Source organism: Oryza sativa, chromosome 10, assembly GCF_034140825.1.
Source record: "Oryza sativa Japonica Group chromosome 10, ASM3414082v1".
Lineage (NCBI taxonomy): Eukaryota > Viridiplantae > Streptophyta > Magnoliopsida > Poales > Poaceae > Oryza > Oryza sativa.
Window position 1 is genome coordinate 16,889,849 of NC_089044.1, and position 21,344 is coordinate 16,911,192.

General features: G+C 43.2%; 1 protein-coding gene and 1 long non-coding RNA gene across 3 annotated transcripts; one reads left to right on the forward strand and one right to left on the reverse strand.

The window, feature by feature from the left end:
- The first annotated feature begins 599 nt into the window (after window positions 1-599).
- LOC4348760 (silicon efflux transporter LSI2-like) lies at window positions 600-14,245 on the forward strand. 2 transcript variants are annotated; one of them, XM_015759365.3, is made up of 4 exons: window positions 600-982; window positions 10,989-12,306; window positions 12,650-12,839; window positions 13,473-14,245. In XM_015759365.3, the coding sequence occupies exons 2-4, from the start codon at window positions 11,062-11,064 to the stop codon at window positions 13,739-13,741; spliced, it is 1,704 nt and encodes a 567-aa protein (XP_015614851.1). In that variant the 5' UTR covers window positions 600-982; window positions 10,989-11,061; the 3' UTR covers window positions 13,742-14,245. The 2 variants fall into 2 exon arrangements, with proteins under 2 accessions (XP_015614851.1, XP_015614853.1); XM_015759367.3 differs by lacking the exon at window positions 600-982 and adding an exon at window positions 10,379-10,748.
- Window positions 13,486-16,104, reverse strand: LOC136353485 (uncharacterized). Its single transcript, XR_010736849.1, has 2 exons — window positions 15,675-16,104; window positions 13,486-15,610 (listed from the first exon to the last, which is right to left on the reverse strand). It is a non-coding gene; the product is annotated as an uncharacterized lncRNA (long non-coding RNA).
- Window positions 16,105-21,344: the final 5,240 nt, after the last annotated feature.

Genomic DNA, 21,344 nt, shown 5'->3' on the forward strand with positions numbered 1-21,344 from the left:
TATATATGGTATATCTCTGAATTATTGCAGTAACATACCAGCATTACCAATCTCGACATTTTTTTTCATCTTCGGTAGTTGGAACCCTGCAGGCTATCTCCAGGTCATTAAACATGAACATCTTGAACATATCCAAAATTGATCCCCACCTTAATTGTCCACTTAACACAGATGTAGCCACAAATTAATCCTCAAGTACATATATAATATTCCGCGGCAAAGAGTATATATATAGACATATGGTTATCCCCAACAAACATGGATAATAATCCATGACTTATATCTCTTTGCCAAACGTTGATAAAGCTATTGTCCAACAACGGACCACACGATCAATTGTCACGTTCATTCATTATTTCACGTAGCATACACAGGCCCAGATGACACTGTTATCTGGTACATACATCAAAGTTTAATTAATTAGTGGTGTAGGAGCAACGTACAAAAATGTTTAATTTCCCCCCCGGTTACGTCATCTTTCTCTGTCAATCAACGAACCTAACTTTAATTAATTTGATTTATTATGGCCCCTCCCCTGGACTAGCTGCTTGCATTCAGCCTCAAGTGTCAAAAAAAATTAATCGCTCACTGGAAAAGTACAAGAGTGATCAAGGAGAAGGCTCCAAGAAGAGCTTAATCAGGTAGCTTTGCTTGCCACACACACGTGGCACGCCCCATCTTGGCCCGGCCAGAGGCATCTATATGGCTAGCTATGCTTATTTATACCCATGACCATCCAGGCCACACCCTCTAGCTCCACCAGCCATTTCTCCCCCCCATCTCCTCTCTGCTTGCGAGCTTGTCAACCGCGCAAAGGTTCATATATACACCGATCGAAATCGATCGGTGTAGAGCCACACTCTTGGAGTCGATCGTTCGCTGGTTAGCTAACTAAGCTAAGCTGAGCTGCCTTGCTCTCTTCGACGATCAGGTTGCTTGGTTTGACGAGCTGACGATCGAGGAGAAGAGGACGGCGAACGTTGTAAGTTTCTCTTGAAATTTGCTCTGAATCATATGTTGATGTGTTTATTCTTGTGAAATATGTGTACATGTGCAACTATGCTAGCTTACATATGCGATATATATTGCAATGTGTGGTTGTGGATATCTGTTTAATTGATCGAGTTCTTTTGCATACTTTAAGAAAGGTATATCCAGAAGTATCATATTTTTTAGAATTAGTTTATACTAGTATCTTTGGACACCTTAACGTACGCGTTCATATACAAGCACAGCAAAATTGCTCCAATTAATCAATCTTTTTGATGAGATGCATCATGCATGTGCGGACAATTCAGGCAAATACTCGTGAGAGGCGATGAGATATTATTGATGTACTATTGTTAGTTAGATCGTTTAGACTAGTTTTTTATGGCCAATCTCGAGTCAAATAAATCATAGGGATACGTGGCATTTTTCGCATGCATGTGTGTACTTGATACTAGCTAATCTAGCTTCTACATAATCGACCCCTATGAAAACTTAGGTTCACGTTTCTAACAAAAATTGATAAAACGGTGAAAAATTGAGGTTTTGATCAGGATGAGAATCAAATTTGAAATGGTAAATTCGAGTGAAATTTAGTGAAAACCTTCGTACAGCTGGGGTGAGATTTGGCAGTCCATTGGTAAGGTAAACCTGAGATCGATTAACTATATGTCGCAGATACATGTACTGACTTATGTATAGTTGACTAACTAATCAATCAGAATTATGGTTGGTAGACAGTGACTCAGTGAGCTGGACTGAGAGCGCCGAGAGAGAAGGAGAATCGTGCATGCCATGCATGTTATCTGCCGTACAATTTGATTTTAGATTTTTTTTAATACGTTTTGTGAAGAGGGAATTACTACACAATCTCTCTCTCTCTCTCTCTCTATGATATGGTTTGGCATGCATGTTAATTAGCTGATGGGTTTTTACCAATAAAAACATCACACCATAAATTTAGGTTTAAGAATATATAGATCCATCCATATTAAGCCTATTTGGAAAATCATATTAACCTTTGATCGTGCAAGCAAGCCATGCGCATGTAGGGTTAAAGCACTTGGAGAGGAATATTGGCTTCAAGAAACACGCCAGCTAGGTAGCCGTGAGTGATCATAGTATTTCAGTAATATTTATTTGCTAAAGTTACTAAAGCTCTTTCCTTTTGTTTTGTATCTAAGGAGTAGTTGATTGTTCAAGTGTAGTTTTCTCTCTTCTTCCCGGGCTGTAACTTATGCGTGTTGGGTGATCTTTCACTCGTCTTCTTTTTTATTTATCCTACAATGCATTGATACGCAACCCCCTTGCGTATTTTTCAAAAAATTCTATGTAAGTCATTGTTTAATTTCTAAAAATATATTGGTTTTAAGGTGTAAGTTTGAAGCAAGGTTGTATTAAATACAAGATTTGAAATAAAATGACTAATTTAACAAGAAAATATATAATATCTAGTGATGATTCCCTACATGTCTTCAAGTAAAAGAAATGTTTCCATAAAAATTTGACAAAGCCCAAACCATTTATATAAGGGAGTGCTATGTTTCTATTTAATAAGTCCATTTTACTCTATCAAAATATTTCATCGGTGCATTAACTTTTAAACTTTTTTCCTTGGCTCATTTTACCCATGAACTACTTTAGTATACAACCTACCATACCCCTAATTATACTTATCTGTTTTGTTTATTTTTATATATTTTAAGAGCTATATATTGTTGCACAACCTATTTTACAATATATTTTTAAAATCTTACACGGCAATTTGGATGTAGTTCCAAATCTCAATGCTTAAATTAATCTTAATCTTAGGTGGTTCCAACATATGCAAGAGCAATGACTAAAAGTTTCAAAAGGAAGTTGAGATGTACGTAAGGTGTAATGTGATCCATCGTTTAACAAAATTTTGACTTAATATATATGAAGAAAGATAACATTATGGTATAAAATGAGCTATTTTCAACAATTAGTGGGATAAAGTGAGCCAAAAGATATTTTAGAATGATGTGCACTTACAAAAAGTGTAAGGGACTAAAATTGACTTACTTTTTTTTCCTTATAACGAGCCATAATTCTCAAGGCACACACTGGAATCAAAAGATTGAAAAATCTAGCTACGGCAAATCTACAGTAAAGATGATTATTTGAACCCCCCACATAATATCTGGTTGGTAGGAATTAAAACCATGTCCATTAATTAGCGACAGAAACAGAAGGTGGCAAGCCAGCTGTCGGCCTAACGACCTGTCCGGCTGCTTACCATGAAAATCACTACAGTAAAACTTGACATGAGAAAAATGTTACAAGGTCGATCAATCAATTACTCGTATGTAGCATACATGTTTACCATAAGACTCGGTCAAATACTTCTGGAACTTCGACCATTAAATATGTTCATAAAGTCTAATAGTAATAAAACTTTTATGATAGTATGATAGTTATTTTTCTAAGGTAACTGTACGTATACTGATTTTTTTTATATAAATTAAGCATACACACAAGAAGTTATCCATCGTGAAAATCTCGAAATTTAAAAGGTTTAACTAAATCTTATCCTAAATATCAAATATTTATAACAGGAGAGTGTGTGTGTCTATATATATATATATATATATATATATATATATATATATATATATATATATATATATATATATATATATATATATATATATATAAATATATATAACGGGCACCTTCAAGTTTCAAAAGAAGTACGAAAAAAATCGAGTACCTTTAGATGTACATATCATATACTCCTCCGTTTGACTTTTTTAAATATGTTTGACCGTTCATCTTATTAAAAAAATTTAAGTAATTATTGATTCTTTTTTATCATTTGATTCATTGTTAAATGTACTTATACGCATACATACAATTTTACATATTTCATAAAATTTTTTGAATAAGACGAACGGTTAAACATGTGCTAAAAAGCCAATGATGTCAAATATTTAGAAACTGAGGTAGTTCTACTACTACATAGTACAGTACAGGAGAGGAGAGAACCTCCCATATAATAGTATATGTATATTGCCGACTTCATTGGAAAAAGGGTAACTACATTGACCGGCCCCCCAATCTCCTCTGCCGCTTTTGCCGGCCTACGTTACGGGCCAAGTACATCCGGACGAGCAAGCTAGCTAGAGATCAAGCCATTTGCCCGTTGGTTGCTAAAACGATCGACGTCCTCCCCTTTGATGGCGAGCTCGCAGCCGAAAAAGGCAGCCACACACCACCACACACACGCACGTACGCACACACTCTCTCTCTCGATCGTTCGTTCGGCAGCAACCACCGGCGCGCGCGCCACCCGTACGCGTACGCCTCGCCTCGCCGACTCCATCGCCGTGCGCAAGTTTACGACGGCGACGCGCGCAAGCAGCTGCGGCCAGCAGTCGCCATCGCGCGCGAGATTATTTAGGTGTCGTCACACGCGAGAGAGGATCGGAGTAGGAGCAGCGAGCGTCGCGTCGCGTCGAGATCGCGCCTTTATTTGCCGCCGCGCGCGCGCTGGCTTAATTAGCTGATTGCAGTCGTCTTCCGGTCCTTTTCTACGACTCCAACCATTTCAAAATATAAGGATTTATACGTTAGGTCGAGTTTAGTTCTAAATTTTTTTTTAAACTTTCAGCTTTTCCATCACATCAAAATTTTCCTACACACATCAACTTTCAACTTTTTCGTCACATTCAAAGATAATTTCAACCAAACTTCTAATTTTGACGTGAAAAAACACACCTTTAGTTTTAAATATATGTTGGATTAAGAAATATTTTTTTATTAGTTTAGTTGTTATTTTTCAATTTAAACGAATTGTTTAGATTTTCTTAAGAAATCATAAGATCGAATCAGCTAGGAGCGGAGCGTCTGTTGTAAATCGTTTGATCCAGTTTTGCCGGTCAGAACCCAACACACCCCACCTTTCCATAGAAATCTCTAAACCTTGTGATTAGTTAAAGTTAAATGTGCTCTTAACATGTGTTTAAGATATTATTGTTTCATATTTAAAAGTTTATCTTTTTTTTCTCCTACATTTATTCAGCCTAGAACAGGCTAGTTTTTCTTTGCTATAACAAGTGGTCCAAGATAATTATAACCATCTCAAATAACTGAAGCTCATGACAACGATGTGAACAAACATTTTAGGCTCTGAAGGTTCAATTTTTCTATTTAGTAAGGACAACTAATTAAGTTATTGCATCAGGACGTGATTCTCTATTTCTTACTTAGAACATCGCCAGCTCTGATCAGTACAACAAAAACCTCATGTAAAGATATTTTTGTAGATGTATTTTACAAATTGCCCCTTAAATCAGGAGTCCTTATATTATAGCTATAAAACTTGAACCACAGAAATCCTTATAATTTATAACAGAGGGAGTATAGTTTTCACAGCTGAAGAAGAAACAAATCACCTCGGCTGGCTTAATCAGTCGGTTGAGCTCTCACCGGCCAGCGAAGCTCACCGGGAAGCTAGCTTTGGATGCAGTCGTTTGACGACTGACTTGGTCGTAGCACACAACCGCTGGTTAGGGAGCCGTACGTAGCTACGACTGAGCTTGACGACGATGTGTGCCCCCGTGAGGAGGCAGCGACGCCGACGCGACGGCCGGGCGCACACCGGCGACCACGCGCCGGCGGAGTGGACTGTAAGTACGGTCAGTTTCGTGGCCGGTCTGGTCGTTGTGCACGTGACATCTATTGCCCCCGTCTCAAAATAAGTGCGGCCATAAGTTTCCGCGCTCAACTTTGATCGTCCGTTCTACTTGAATTTTTTTTATAATTAGTATTTTTATTGTTATGAGATGATAAAACGTGAATAGTACTTTGCTCGTGACTTATGTTTTTAATTTTTTTTAAAAAAATTAAATAAGATGAACAATCAAAGTTGGACACGGAAAATCATGGCTGCACTTATTTTGGGACAGAGGGAGTATTTGTTAATATATGAAATGATTAATTTTAATTTTGAATCCCACTATAGGGCTATGTAGTGTTAGTAGAAAATAATATAAATAATCGAAGTGATCACATATCTATTTATACTACAACCTCATTACATGGTAGTAGAAACGTGGAGCAGTATTATTATAAGAAAAATATGTGGAGAGGCATAATCATTATTTAGTAGTGACTTTTTTTTTCTTTTCGATGGAATATGAGCGATGTCATTGCCAGCGCAATGAATGACCTCGGATTGATCTAGCCATGATAAACATAAAAGATAAATTTGTCCCTCGTCATTGTATAAATAAATTGGATTGATCTAGCCATGAAAAACATAAAAGATAAATTTGTCCCTCGTCATTGTATAAATAAATTACTAACTTATTCTTAATAATGAACGGTTAATATTATTTTTATTGTAGTATAATACTACTTAGTAAAGAGAGCATTGGAATCGTTCATTAGTTTTATTAGTGGTCTTTTTTTTAAAAAAAATAAAACATAGATAGAAACTCACATGACCGCGACAACTAGAAGCTAGGTACTATGGGTATCGAGCGATCTCTCTCATCTCATTACAAATTGGGCAGTCGACCGACGGAGACTTGAACAACTTGATCCGGGGCTTACATGCATGCATGCACATCCATATCTAGATTTTGAAGGATTTAATTTTCTTGTGATTCGTGAGTTGTGATTACTTTTCTCATAGTCCATACAAGGACAAAATGTGATCAGTGCATGAAGCAATATACTTGGACATTTTTCAGAGTTTACTAGAACCTATAGGAAAAATAACTACGGCGGGTATTAATACGGATGAACTAATTAAAGATTTTCATTTGCATTATTTCCCCTGTACAACCATCTAACATCTTCCATTAAGAAAGATACATTTGGTTCACATATTTAACATTAATATTATGTACCAATTTGTGTGACTGTTCAATCTCTGTTTCCTTCGACCAACTTGCTGTTGGATCTCCCAAAAAGAACAAAAAAAAAAAAGAGGAAAAACAGCATGATCACCAGCTTGAAAAACAACCGGATCTGAAAGACACACGCATGCTCTTTTTTCTCAAGCAAAAAAGGATCACACCACCATGTTTTTTTTTTTTACATGTTATCCTTTGCTATAGCTATTGGCGATCGACCTGTTGGCCATATCTTTTTCTTCTACCCTGTTTGCCATGTTCATCCTTTGCAATGCTATTGCTTGGAGCACTTGAGCAACAGACAACTGTACAAGCTCATCCATCTCCCTTTCTTTTGCGGGTTCGTTCTGCAGCTAAGCCTTGTTCGTGATGATTGGTAGGACGTACACTTTGATTCACCAACGAAATACTGCCAAACAACCTTCAACTTTTCCTTTTTGCCGTATATGATTGCACGGATCGATCACCATATGGTAGTGGTTTGCCATAGCAAATAACCTGTTCAGATCTTTTGATGCCGGTCCTAACATGCATGATACCATTAGCAAGCTGTGTGTGTACATGTGTATCGTACCCACCGCACTTAGCCATATGTCTGAAATTTCAGTTTTTTTTTCTAACTAGATTGCTTTGAAGTTATCATTTTCCCCATAATCATATTTAATAATCACATAATACCTAGGTAGTTTTACTCTTTTTTTTTGCCAAAAATGTTCAATTTTTGCACTTGCTGGCCTTACTGAAATTTGTCTATATTCCAATTTCAGATTTCCCTTTGTTGTTTATGGTTGAAATTTGATTGCAAATGAAATTTTCAACCAGATGAATATTTTCACTGAAAATGTGCATACTTTTTACCAAAGCTGTCATTTTCCACGTTTTTGCTTAAATTTGATACTCATTATTTGTCTATGACAAGACCATTCTAATTAAAAATGCAACTTCAATGAAGGTAGATGGCTAGTAATCATTGAATCCGTAAAACCTTTTGAACACTTTTGCAAGGTTGACTCTACAAAGAAATTATGCAGTACACATCAAAATTACTTGGTACCACAGAAGCACCATATATGCAAAAGGGTGTAAAGCCAACAGATATTTATGTGTCCAATTTAAGAAGCCAACACATGACAGTGGTGAATTTGTACTTTCAAATGCCTACTTGTAGCGCTGTAGTCAAAGCTATAAGTAATTAACCTGTAAATATAATAGGCCCTAAGAGTCAAAACAACAAAATTAGTTCATAAATGCAAGACCCATACCTTAAAGGAACCCTATTTAGTAAAAATTAGAAAAAGAACTTTTTTTCACCAAACTTTATATAGTCATTTTGATAAATAATTAAATATCGTAGATATATTTTGATGTATAATTATTAAAATACAAAAAAATATAGGAAACAATTTTTCTGAAAATAATTTATGAACCAATTGCCATTTTTTTTAAAAAAAAATTGAGACCAAACAAACTACAACGCAGTTCTTGACCAAATTGTCAGTGAGTGAGAATAACGCCACTGCAGTTTGTCTCTGCACATTCACTTCAGCCAAAGTCACCTCTCGCTCTGATCTAACCAGGTCAACCCACTTCTCACCGTGGTGATGCACTAGCCGTGACCACTTCTTATATTCCATCTCAAAAGGAGAAAAAAAAAAGAAAAGGTGACCACTTCTTATTCACATGTGTGTTTTGGGCCACCAAAACAATGAGAATTACACAGAGTACAAAACTCACCTCACACTGTCACACATCCATGGTCCATATTGATGTAAAATTCTGTACCTATTTCTGAATTTCTGGTCCCATAGTCAGGGGTTTTCACACTGAACCAACCTAGTATTAGTACCACATTGAGTCAGTAGTACTCCTAGTTGAGAACTTGAGATGAAGAAGTATATGAGTATACTAGCTACGGTTTTTTCTTTTTTGGGTTCATGGTGATTGATGACTTTGCTGGGGTCAGGTTAAAAAAAAAGTTTTCTGCTCCTCTTATGTGGCACTTGCGGTCCTAGAATACGTGCAATTAATCTTTCTTTTAACAATGACATTTTCTTGCGTACTAAGTTCTTTGCTATACCTAAGTTCTCACTGAAATAGCAGAACTGTGTTAAGAGTTAGTAAATTAATGTTCCTATAAAAAGATTAACAAGAAGACTAGCAATCTGAATTAAGTTCTGAGACAAGTTGTCTTTTCAGTATTAACACGAAACCGCGTGTCTGTAGTCGATCAAAGTTTCTCAAAAGTTAAAATGGATCAATACATTTAGCTAGTTAGGTCAAGAGTACCTTCATACTTTCCTTTTCTTTTTTCTTTTTATGAGTGCCAATGTATTAAATCGTAGTTCGCAGTCACGTTCCAATCGAGGTCAAAAGTTACTAGGAAAAAAATTACTATATCTGCTCCAAACTAATTACAAAAGAAATAAAAATATTAATTTTCAAACATGGGAAAAACAAAATATATTCAAGTTTGACGGATAGCCTCCTGAGCCATGAAACCACACAGCAAGCATATAAACAACTTGGAAGAAAAAAAAACCCATTGTATTCGAGTTAGAAAATAGTATCTGTTCAACTTAAAAAGCATAGAATAGGCATATAAGCGACATTGACATGGGCAATGGTGTTGTCGTACTGCACGTGTGGGGGGAGGAAATAGCAGTGATACAAGTAGAATTCACTAAATACCAAAAGGACTAGTAGGAGTACCACGTGAAAAGTGTGGTAAGCCACTAGTTATGTATGTTCAGTTTCATTTCATTCATTTCATATTATAAAATGTTTTGATTTTTTCTCTATTTGAACTTTTATTTTAATAGCTCGGGTGGTTATTAAGTTTGACTAAGTTTATAAAAAAAACATATTATCATTTATATAAAAAAATATATTATGAAAATATATGTAATGTTAGATTTAATACTAATTTAATATTGTAGAAGTCGCTAAATTTTTCTATAAGCTTAGTAAAACTTAAAAAATTTTAACTACGAAAAAAATCTAAACATCTTATAATATAAAATGGAGGAAGCACTTAAAAGAAAAAAAAACGACAAACTAGTTTCCAGTATTCATGTTTTTAAAATAAAAGACCAGAACTGTAGGAGTGATAAGTAGCACCAGACACTTGCTGGCTTCTTTCCCCCCAATCCGCCACTTGTACTCCAAAAGGACTTACAAAAAAATTTAATACTATATTGGTAATAGACCGAGGAATTGAAAGAATAATCACGCTATATATATATATATATATATATATATATATATATATATATATATATATATATATATATATATATATATATATATATATATATATATATATATATATATATATATATATATATATATTCACTAAGTATAAAATATTTCAGAGATTCCCTTGTGGAATTTGTTGTGCAGAACCGAACAGAACAATGATGCCAACAGTGGCACAGTGCAGGCCACCAAACTGACAATAAGCCCAAACCAAAGCTTCCTCAATCCTCACTGCAGCTCACCCCGACCCGACCCGACCCGAGCCATGTATGCTCGCCACGCCATGTGTTCCAGGCCACACGATTCGGGCAGCAAGAGCCGAGCAGACGAGCGTTTATAAATACCCATCCTTACATCCAACCTCGAGGAGGAGATCACAAACCGCGCGCCGCCGCCGACGCCGACGACGACGAAGACGACGGCGAGCGAGAGCGCGCGCGACTCCCACTCCGACGATCTTGAACTTGTGTGTACGCTATTATCGTCCGTCGTCGTCGTCGCCGTCGTTGTATTGTGTTGGCTTTTAGCTATCACTCCCCTTCGTCCTCGGCGGCCGGCCGGACGTGCTGCTCGATCGATCGAACGCCGGCGGCCTCCGCCGCCGCCGCCGTCGTGATTGAGGTGAGCGACTCCATGGATAAGAACCGACGGGTGATCGATGCTGACTAGCTAGCTATTCTTAGCCATGTGTGAGTGTGTGACTGACCCCGCAAACGCTGCATGATGTGCAACGTACTCTGCATGCCTTCCACGGCGGCCAATCTTGTGAGACCGATTCTTGCACGATTGTTTTCTCAGCTCATCTGATCCATCTCATCGAATCTTCTGCGCATTGATCAGTTCTGTGCTACGCTGCTCCAGTTTTTGCAGGATCAGTACTAGGGTTCATCTTGGAGAACCAATTTGATTCGATAGAACGAGCGAGTCGAAGAAGATGGTGCTCGCGAGCACGCCGAAGGTGGTGCTGGGATGCGTGGCGTTCACGATCTTCTGGGTGCTGGCCGTGTTCCCGTCGGTGCCGTTCATGCCGGTGGGTCGCACGGCGGGGTCCCTCCTGGGCGCCATGCTGATGGTGCTCTTCCGCGTGATGACACCCGAGGAGGCGTACGCCGCCATCGACCTCCCCATCCTCGGCCTCCTCTTCGGCACCATGGTCGTCTCCATCTTCCTGGAGCGCGCCGACATGTTCAAGTACCTCGGCAACATGCTGTCGTGGAAGAGCCGCGGCAGCAAGGACCTCCTCTTCCGCGTCTGCGTCGTCTCCGCCGTCGCCAGCGCGCTCTTCACCAACGACACCACCTGCGTCGTCCTCACCGAGTTCATCCTCAAGGTGGCGCGCCAGAACAACCTCCCGCCGCAGCCGTTCCTCCTCGCGCTCGCGTCGAGCTCCAACATCGGGTCGGCGGCGACGCCCATCGGCAACCCGCAGAACCTCGTCATCGCCGTCGAGAGCGGCATCACGTTCGGCCAGTTCCTCCTCGGCGTGTTCCCGGCGATGGTCGTCGGCATCCTCGCCAACACCTGCATCCTCCTCTGCTACTTCTGGAGGTACCTCTCCGCCGACCGCGACCAGCTCGAGGGCGGCGGCGGCGCGCATGGTCCCGAGGTCGTCGCCGACGAGGAGGTCACCTCGCACCGGTTCACCCCGGCGAGGATGTCCCACGCGTCGTCCGTCAACGACAGCGACTGCATCAGCGAGCCCATCCGCCGGAGCGAGAGCATGAACCGCGCCGACGCGCTCCGCAGCCGGAGCTACAACTCCGAGGGCGACATCCAGGTCGCCATCCGCTCGCTCCGGGCGTCGAGCCTGTCGCGCGAGATGGTGGAGGTGTCCACCGTCTGCGACCGCCGCGACGTCGTCGTCGACGGCGGCGGCGGCGGCGGGCCGCGCAAGATCACCAGGTCGACGAGCCACCAGCGGAGCGTCATCATCGAGGACGCGCCGGAGCAGCACCAGCATCCGGCCGGCCTTTTCGACGGCGAGAAGGACAAGGACGACGAGGCGATCGGCAAGCGGCGGCGGTGGAAGGTGATCGTGTGGAAGTACGCCGTCTACCTCACCACCCTCGGCATGCTCGCCGCCCTCCTCCTCGGCCTCAACATGTCGTGGACCGCCATTACCGCCGCCCTCATCCTCCTCGCCCTCGACTTCACTGACGCCCAAGCTTGCCTCGAGAAGGTCAATCAAACTCTCAACTGAAAATTTCTACTCCCTCCGTTTCTAGATATTTGATGCTGTTGACTTTTTTAAACATGTTTTATCATTTGTCTTATTAAAAACTTTTGTGAATATTATTCAAAAATTTGAGTAGTAGTAGTATATTTAACAATAAATCAAATGATAGGAAATGAATTAATAATTACTTAAATTTTTTGAATACGATTAAACATGTTTTAAAAAATCAACGGCGTCAAATATTTAGGAACAGGGAGAGTAACAGTTTCTTGCTCTGAATTTTTCAACTGTTATCTTGAGCTGAATTATTTACTGTTTTGCTAAGTGATTGTTGGTGAATTTGCAGGTGTCATACTCGCTGCTGATCTTCTTCTGCGGGATGTTCATCACGGTGGATGGATTCAACAAGACTGGAATTCCAAACACTCTCTGGGAGCTCGTCGAGCCGTATGCGAGAATCGATAGCCCGAAAGGCGTCGTTCTTCTCGCGATCGTCATCCTTGTTCTGTCAAATGTGGCATCAAATGTTCCAACAGGTAAAGAAAACTTTAATTTGGTACTATAAATGTTCATTTTTAGTTGGTCAAATATTCGGAGAAGTAGACACATCATGGCACGTGCACACACTGTTCACCTTCCGAAAAAATTCTTGCGTTTTTGACCGTGAAACAGTAGTGAAGTACCATACTTTTGTGGTGGTATATTACCCAGATCACATATGATGCAGAGGAGTTGACAATGTGGAGAAATCGTAGTCATAATATTCCTATCATGTTCCATGTTTACTTATGGAAAAAAAAAGTTGATTTCAGAATCCACTAATGTTGACTAGTTAACTCTGTCGTGGCTGACAACGTACTTAAACTAGATCTTTTAGAGATGTCCGTACATTCAGTAGGCCACAGAATTAACCTTCTAAGTTGAAATTGCAGCAAAATTAAGAAATCAGTCCACAAATCTTGTATTTACTACTACTTTTTATAAGCCTGAAAATATAGTATTTTACTACTTTTCAAAGCAGGGAGATGATTCTTTTCTCCCCCAAAACTCATGATTCTTCAGATTTGATATTATCTTACTAATTTGTCACATACCTATTGGGTACATACATAGATTCAGAGTTCTCTGAAACTGCTAACATTATGTCTGAACTCAAATTGCAATTTCAGTTCTACTGCTGGGCACAAGAGTGGCAGCATCAGCCGCAGCGATCTCCCCTGCATCGGAGAAGAAAGCCTGGCTGATCCTGGCCTGGGTGAGCACGGTGGCCGGCAACCTGACCCTCCTCGGCTCAGCCGCGAACCTGATCGTCTGCGAGCAGGCGAGGCGCGCGCAGTTCTTCGGGTACAACCTCACCTTCTGGAGCCACCTCCGCTTCGGCGTGCCGTCGACGATCATCGTCACCGCCATCGGCCTTCTCATCGTCATGAGCTACTGATGAACAAGCCTCAAATGGAGAAGAAGAAGTAAGTAAGTAGCAGCAATCGAAATCACGTAGCAGCAGTACAAGATTGAAGGTTTTACTACTACTACTACTATTTCAGCTGGTTTCTTCCACAAAGGTAAAGAAGAATGGAAGGAAGCAGCTGTGGATATGATGGATGCAGATGGGGACTGAACTGAAATACTAGGTTCAGCTGAGAAAAAACAATGTGATACTTTGTAATGTGTTTTTTGTTGTTATAGCTGGGTTTTGTGTTCTGTACTTGTAATCTTTTAATCCATGCATGCATGCGCGAAGCAAAATTAAGCGCGAGGTTGTGTCGCTAATTAATCTGCTGAAAAGCAAAAAAATAAGTGGGGGCAGATTATTGTTTGTAGATGATGATAATTAATGACCCAGTCGATGGAACTTGGAATTAGTCGGCGTACTTTGTACCCTGTTGTAAGGTGAAGCAAGGCCTTTGATAGGAATGGATATATGGTGATGTTATTTTGCTTCTGGCGTTGCCTTTTGTGGTTTTGTTCACTTGTGTTTTTTGTTGGATCTAGATGTAAATTAAGCGGTCCAGTTTATCACAAAACACTAGTCAATGTGCTATAGCAAAAAAGAAAAAAAAGGCACTGTGTATAGTGCTACTTAAATGTGGCAATGGGTTATACTCGTTGAGATAAAGTGAATGGAATAATTATAAAATGTGGCACTATATTTGTTGACAAAAAATAATAAACCATTTGTAAACACCGATGGACCAAGCAAAATATTATTCGGCTGCTGGGCCATCTTCAGATGAACCCATGGCCCTTTAGTCTCTTACCTTAGAAGAGTGGAATAAGTTCACTTTAGGTCCCTCTATTTGTCGCCCAGTCCGATTTTCACCCTTTGGTCGCAAAACCAGATATAACTCATCCCTCAACTTACAAAACCGCGTAGAAAAGGTCCCTCGGCACTATTATGCCTGGTTTTGAATGACGTGGCGCCTACATGGCTCCCTTTGACTAGGTCCTCATCCCACGTGGCATTGACGTGGCGCTTACGTGGCAATTGGATCCCAGGAAAATAATAAAAAACCATGGGACCCACATGTCAGCTACTCAGCTACACAAAAATAATAGAAAAAAGGTGGGACCTATGTGGTCCCACATGTCAACCTCCCTCGTCTCACTATCCCTCTCTCTCTCATCTACACGGCGAGGAGAAGGGCGAGCGGCAGCGGGCGGAGCGCGGACCAGAGGGGCGGCGGGCGGCGCGGAGAGAGCGCTGCGAGGGAGGAGGCTTCTTCTTCTTCCTCCTCTCTCCAGGCATCTCCGGCAGTCGGCGATACGGCGGCAGCGACGGCCGGCGACTCGACGGCGGCGGCAGGAGCACTGGGCAGGGGGGGAAGTCGGCAGGGCACGGGCGACGATGAGACAATGGCCGTCGCCGGCGGCGCGGCGCGCGACGATGCGCCTTCCCGAGGCGGCCGACGGCGCCGACGCGCGGCCTGGGCATGCAGCAGTGGCGGCGACGCTACCCCGGAAGAAGGGGAGCGCGGATCTGGCGGCGCTGCTGCTGCGGCGGCGATAGGCGTCGGCTCCGAATCCGCAAGCTTCCCTTCCCTTCTCGCCAGCGGACATCCACCTCCGCTTACCGCCCAGGTCGTTCACGCTTCAATTTGCTGCCTCAACTGGATATGTTTAGCTTACATATCTGGTTCTTTCGTTATGGGCTGAAGTGATCAATTGATGGTTTTGCCCGCGTTGACATGAGAATGGTCCTCTTTTGGTGCCGGACAAAATTTGATCTCTACCATTTGCAGCCCTGGAGTGGCTCACAGCAGCCCAACCACCATGCGTTCCAACGCCAGCCATCAATCCTTGTCGCGCGCTGTAAGACACGGGCGAATGAGGACTAGGAGAAGAGAGGGAGAGGCGTGGGGGAGGTAGCTCACGAGGTTCCCGGCGCCGACGGTGCAGAACCCGTTGGAAACGTCGACGAGGACAAACCCCACCTGCCCCCGCTCGCCGCCGCCGGTAGCCAGGACGAGGTCGGCGTCCGGCTGTAGGGGCACCGCCCCCCGGAGCCCTCCCATCGCTTCGGCGGCGCTGGTGGCGTCGGACCCCATTGCACAGCGCGCGCGTGGCTGGAGGCTGGTCTTCGGGTTGACCTCGAGCTCTCGCCACCGGTGTCTCGCTCGCTGCCCCATCCCGCCCGTCGCTCACTTCTACCGGCCGCCGCTTGCCCCGCTCCATCGGCAGGAGAGAGAAGGGATAGAGAGAAGAGGGGAGAGAGGTAGAGAGAAGAGGGAGGAGTGAGGATGACATGCGGGCCCACATGGGACCCACCATTTTTTATTATTAGGGGTTATTATTTTGTGTGTGAAACTGACATGTGGGTCCCATGGGTTTTATTATTTTTTCGGATCGAATTACCACGTAAGCGCCACGTCAGATGAAGACCGAGTCAAATTAGCCACGTAGGCACCACGTCAGCCAAAACCGCTATCAAAACCGCCGAGAGAACTCGTTTGCCCAGTTTTCATAAGTTGGGGGACGGGTTGTACTCGGTTTTGTGGTTCAGGATGAAATCAGACTAGGCGACAAATAGAGGGACCTAAAGTGAACTTATTCCTAGAAGAGTTCTTCCCAGCTCTACTGGGCCTAAAAGTTGGCCCATCGGTTTTCAGGGATTCGTATCGTCTGCCATTAGGCGGAAATGGCAGACGCGCACAGTGTTTTGGGTCTGATGCTACAGTAACAAGCAGGATTATACCAGTATTGCACTGTAGATACAGTACAAACAGTACTGTAGCGATACACTGTTTGTATAGTACTGTAGCGAATAATCCCGTCCATTCGCTGTAGATCGGACGGCTGAGATCGTCCGAATGTCACGAGCACTGTGCTTCTCTGCCATTCCAGTAGATACGAACCCCGGTTTTCAGGGCCCTCTTCAAATGAACCATAGATTTCTGGGCAAGCCCACACAGTTTGCTATGCCGGCCCGCATAGAGCTCTCCTCTCCTCTCCTCCGTGGCAGATGGGAAGGCGCGCGCAGCGACTACAGGGGATACGAGTCCGTCTTCGTACGTCGTCTCCCGTAGTCCCGTTCGTTTGGGTTCTTCGTTCGCGAGCTTGTCGAGCTGCTCGACAAGCCGCCGCGCGCCACCGTACCACCACGACATCCGTGAAGAGGGCCGTGTGGAAGCTGGCGGCGTCTCGCCCATGACGTCGATCCTCCCCTCGCCCGCACCGCCATTGCCGTGCCAGCACACCAATCGGCGGAAGCGGACGCTCAAGGACGCGATCCACGTGTTCTACGTACCTGCGAGCGATCGCCAAGCCACCGGCGGGCAGGGCCGGCTCTATATTTTAGCGGAACCTTGCCGAACTTCGTAACATAAACCTTAAAAACTAATATACTTTTACTTGTAACTAATATATACTTTTATAAATCGAAAATGATATGATGCGAATAAACATTATGAAAACTTAAAATCCTACCCTAATTTTTAGATAAAATAGATGCAAATGAGAAGATAAAAAAATATCACAAGACCTCATTTTAAGCTCTGGCCACAATAAAATAAATGTGTGGTCGCATGGGAGTTAGACATGAGGACGAGGTCGACATTCTAGTAGTTGAGTTGGTTTGTGATGGGTCCCGTACCGGCTTAGGTCCTAGGCGGTCACACGTCCGATCTAGGCCCCCTAAGACGGCCTTGCCGGCGAGCGAGTTGCGCTCCTGCTTCCATCGCAGCATGCTCATGGCTAGCCATTGCTACGGCCCACTCGACCCGGTCTCCAACATCATCGTCAACACTGTCTGGTACGACACCGTATTCCCGCCCCTATGACGCTCGAGTTAGACGTGATCGGCACGGAGAGCATCCACCGTGTGGAGAACCACTCCATGTATTGCCTTGCCTCCTTCCTCTGCACACGCTACCATGGCATGGATTATTTTTCCACCAAGCTGTGTGCTGCCTCCTCCAGGCAGATGCCAACCTTGTGTTGGCTGATCCCAATCTTCATCCTGACGCTGCCGCCATAATCGGGGCACAAGTAGAGCTAGAGTGTGGAGCAATCGCACTTCGGTCTGGTATCTTTGATAGTAGGGTCAACACACAATGTCAAGGCCCAGACACCAGCGTCAAGGACGCCTTCTTAACCGCCGCCACCACCGCCCTTCACCCCAACCCCGATGCTAAGGTGAACCTCCTCACGTTGTGCAAGGCGATGATGGGATCTGAGGCCTTGCCGATGATGCAGGGTGGTAAACAGCTCTTCTCTGACAACATTCACCGGCTTGTGATGTTGCTATCTCCTGGATCATCACCCCGTGCCCATGAGGATCCGCCGCTTCCTCCACTCTCCCTAACAGGGTGGTCTCTTGGAGAGCTTTCATGAAAGCTTGCAAGAATCACCAAGATGGTTACTGCCGCGTTGGATGCATACGAGCGGATGGAAAATGGGGATCCTGCCTTCGAGCTACACACGATTTGTAGTGTGAACAATGAGGTCTCTGACCCAGCAGACCTGCCAGACGTGTCTGGTCCTACTTACATGTATTTCCACTCTCACGTCATTTTTTCTAGTGACTCCGAAAATCCCTCATGCTCATGGAGCTTCTACGACGCTCTTTTTCACTGAACTTAGCAATGATGACGAGGAAGGTGCATCCTATTGTTGTCCAGTGCCTCTATCGATGCTATGCGCGGAACGAGTTTGGTGCCTCTACTGCGATTTCATGGGGGCTAGGATTGTGCACCATGTCAGGAAAAGCTTCCATGGGTGCAAGTCCGAGTTTGAGAAGTGGTGTGTGGAGAAAACCGCTTTGATGATTATGGTACGGTGATTTTGCTCTTGGAATGAGGCCGGAGCCATACCACACCAATTTGACCATCATCAACCATAGCCGCTTGATGGCGGACAATGCTTGCTTCAAGGTGGAAGAGGATTGCCTTTATGATGATATCTGTCCAAAATCCATGAGTCCGGAATGCATGAGTGTTAGAGACTATATGGACTACTTCTACTTATATATTATGATGAGGTTGGATCTAGGTTCAATGAGTGATGAGGAGTTTGATCCCCTTGCCACATTGTTTTTTCTAAAGATAACTTTACCATGTCTCATCGTCTATCACTATTAAGTGTAAAACTTGGTACCTTCAGTTACGTATCTCGAGGTATCCAAGTTTTTAGTGTAAAATTTTGATAAGTATAAGTACTTGGTCAAATTCTGTAAAAGTTTTCTTTTTCTAATATAGTGCCATCTCGTAGCATTTTGTAACGTGCTGTGGAGATGGAAACTAGTGGGCCCATTGCCCATGTACGCGAATATTAGGAAGGACCTAATATCAAATAATTAGAAGGGGTGAGACTTCGAACCCAAGTCATCTAGCCCACCATCTTGTGAAGCTAGCCGGAAGACCCCTCGATGCTTCCCACTGCCCATGTACCACTATTCTACAATGGAGGAGTTTGTGAGTACTTATCTTACTTGAGTTAGAATGATGCATGCTTGGATTATTTAACAAGCTTGTACGGTGTGAATTAATTAGGATTGTATTTATGAGAACTAATTGTTTCCGCGATTGCATTTATACTTTAAACTTCCATGTTGAACTGTTACAAGTAATGTACGTAGGTCTGTAATTTGTTTTCAAATTTTGGTTACACTTCCTGATTATGCATTGATCCCGTCGAAAATTGACAAGATTATATTTTTTTTTGTAGAAGGTTATTAAGATATTGTTTCTTCCAAATGTAGGTCCGATGGAGCACTACGGCTATGTTTAGTTCCTGAAAAAAGTTGGAAGTTTGGGAAAAGTTGAGAGTTTGGAAAAAAGTTGGAAGTTTACGTGTGTAGAAAAGTTTTGGATGTGATATGATGTGATGGAAAGTTGGAAGTTTGTGGTAGTTGGGGTGAACTAAATACAGCCTACATATGTCAATACTCCCTCCGTCCCTAAATATTCGACGCCGTTGACTTTTTAAACATGTTTGACTGTTCATCTTATTCAAAATAAAATTAAGTAATTACTGTCACACCCCGATCTGGCACCGCCGTACAACGGCACTTGACAGGAGCGTGTCGTAGGAAAAACGGCGCGAACCGCTTCCTACGAAACCGCGATTACAGTACCAGTCCCAGGACATAGAGCTGGTACCCACGGTGACAAATATGAATCATTGCAATCCTTGAGATAAATAAAGGACTTATTTACCTTAACTTAGGTTGCAGCTCAGAACAGCCCGAGAATTCAACCGACGACGCGGACGAGGAAAACACCAACAACAGCAGCAGCAGCGGAACCAACGGACTAACACCCAACACCACAGGCGACGGCTGGGAACCAGGACGAAACCCTAATCTTCACTTCACATCATCTTCACTTCACGACGGAGGAACTATATATATATTTATATAGAGCAAGGGTGAGTACTTTCGTACTCAGCAAGTCACGGGAATTAGGTGTTTAATGCAAGCTTGGAAGAGAGGCAAGGTTGTTTTACAAATCCTTTGTTTGAAATCATTTTGAAATCACTAAGTGTTTTATTTCTTTCTAAGTTTGGGTCGAAATGGAGACTTGCGTCTCGATTTGACTTAAGAGATGCTTTTCAACAACTCAATTGGTAATGTATTGACCTCCCGGGTCAAATCATTACTTCTCGGCTCCCAGAGCCATTTCACTTGATTAAGCGGCTCCCAGAGCCTTTTTCATTTTCTCGGACTCCCAGAGTCCAGCTGCCCAGCAGCACAACAATCCGCTTCCACTCGGGAAGCCTAATCTATGATGCCCGCAAACATCCCGAATCACACAGATTCGTTTCTGACCACTCAGGTCATCCATTTGCCACGTAGGCTGATTCTGGTGACGATTCCCAATCCACAACAACTTTTCACAAAGCACAGGCAAACAAATCTACGCAACGGGAACCACCTCACATCCGCCCATGACCGTGGGCACGGCTGTTCGAACAGTTAGTTAACGTCTGCAGATGGGTACACTTTATCCACAATACACGAACTTACTCCAGACACTAGCCGGTGTCAGAGGTTCGCGACAAAGCCTTTCCCAAGCCGACCCAGGGATACCTCATGCCACATAGAAGGATCAAATCCTCACATAAACATAGGCCATTTTAGGCGTTCACAAATCAAACTCCAACCACCTCGATCGGTAATTCAGCAAGCTTCTCGTGCTTGCATTACCAGGAACCTAGTTTGGCTCCAACTGATCCCGCCCCGGCGTTCCCAACTATTGGCATGCGAGGTTTCCCTGAACCGACTAGTTACTTAGCCAGGGTGTCCCATTCCACCTTGTGGTTGCACTTCGATTATGTTCGATGAGTTTCCCACAGGAATCGGTCCTTATATGCGAATACGGGACAGTGCCACATAGGCACAACCCCCGCATCGCGAGTTTTCACAATTCATTTTATTTTCAAACACACCGACACCACATGTCGGGTTTTAAAGGCTTCACAAACCCATTTCCCATGTTTTCGACAAACAACGGTGTATGTGGGATATTTGGTATACGCGCTCAGAGAGCACGAATACCGAGGTACCACAAGGGTGGAGCGACAAGGAATCAGGGTATTACGTCCTA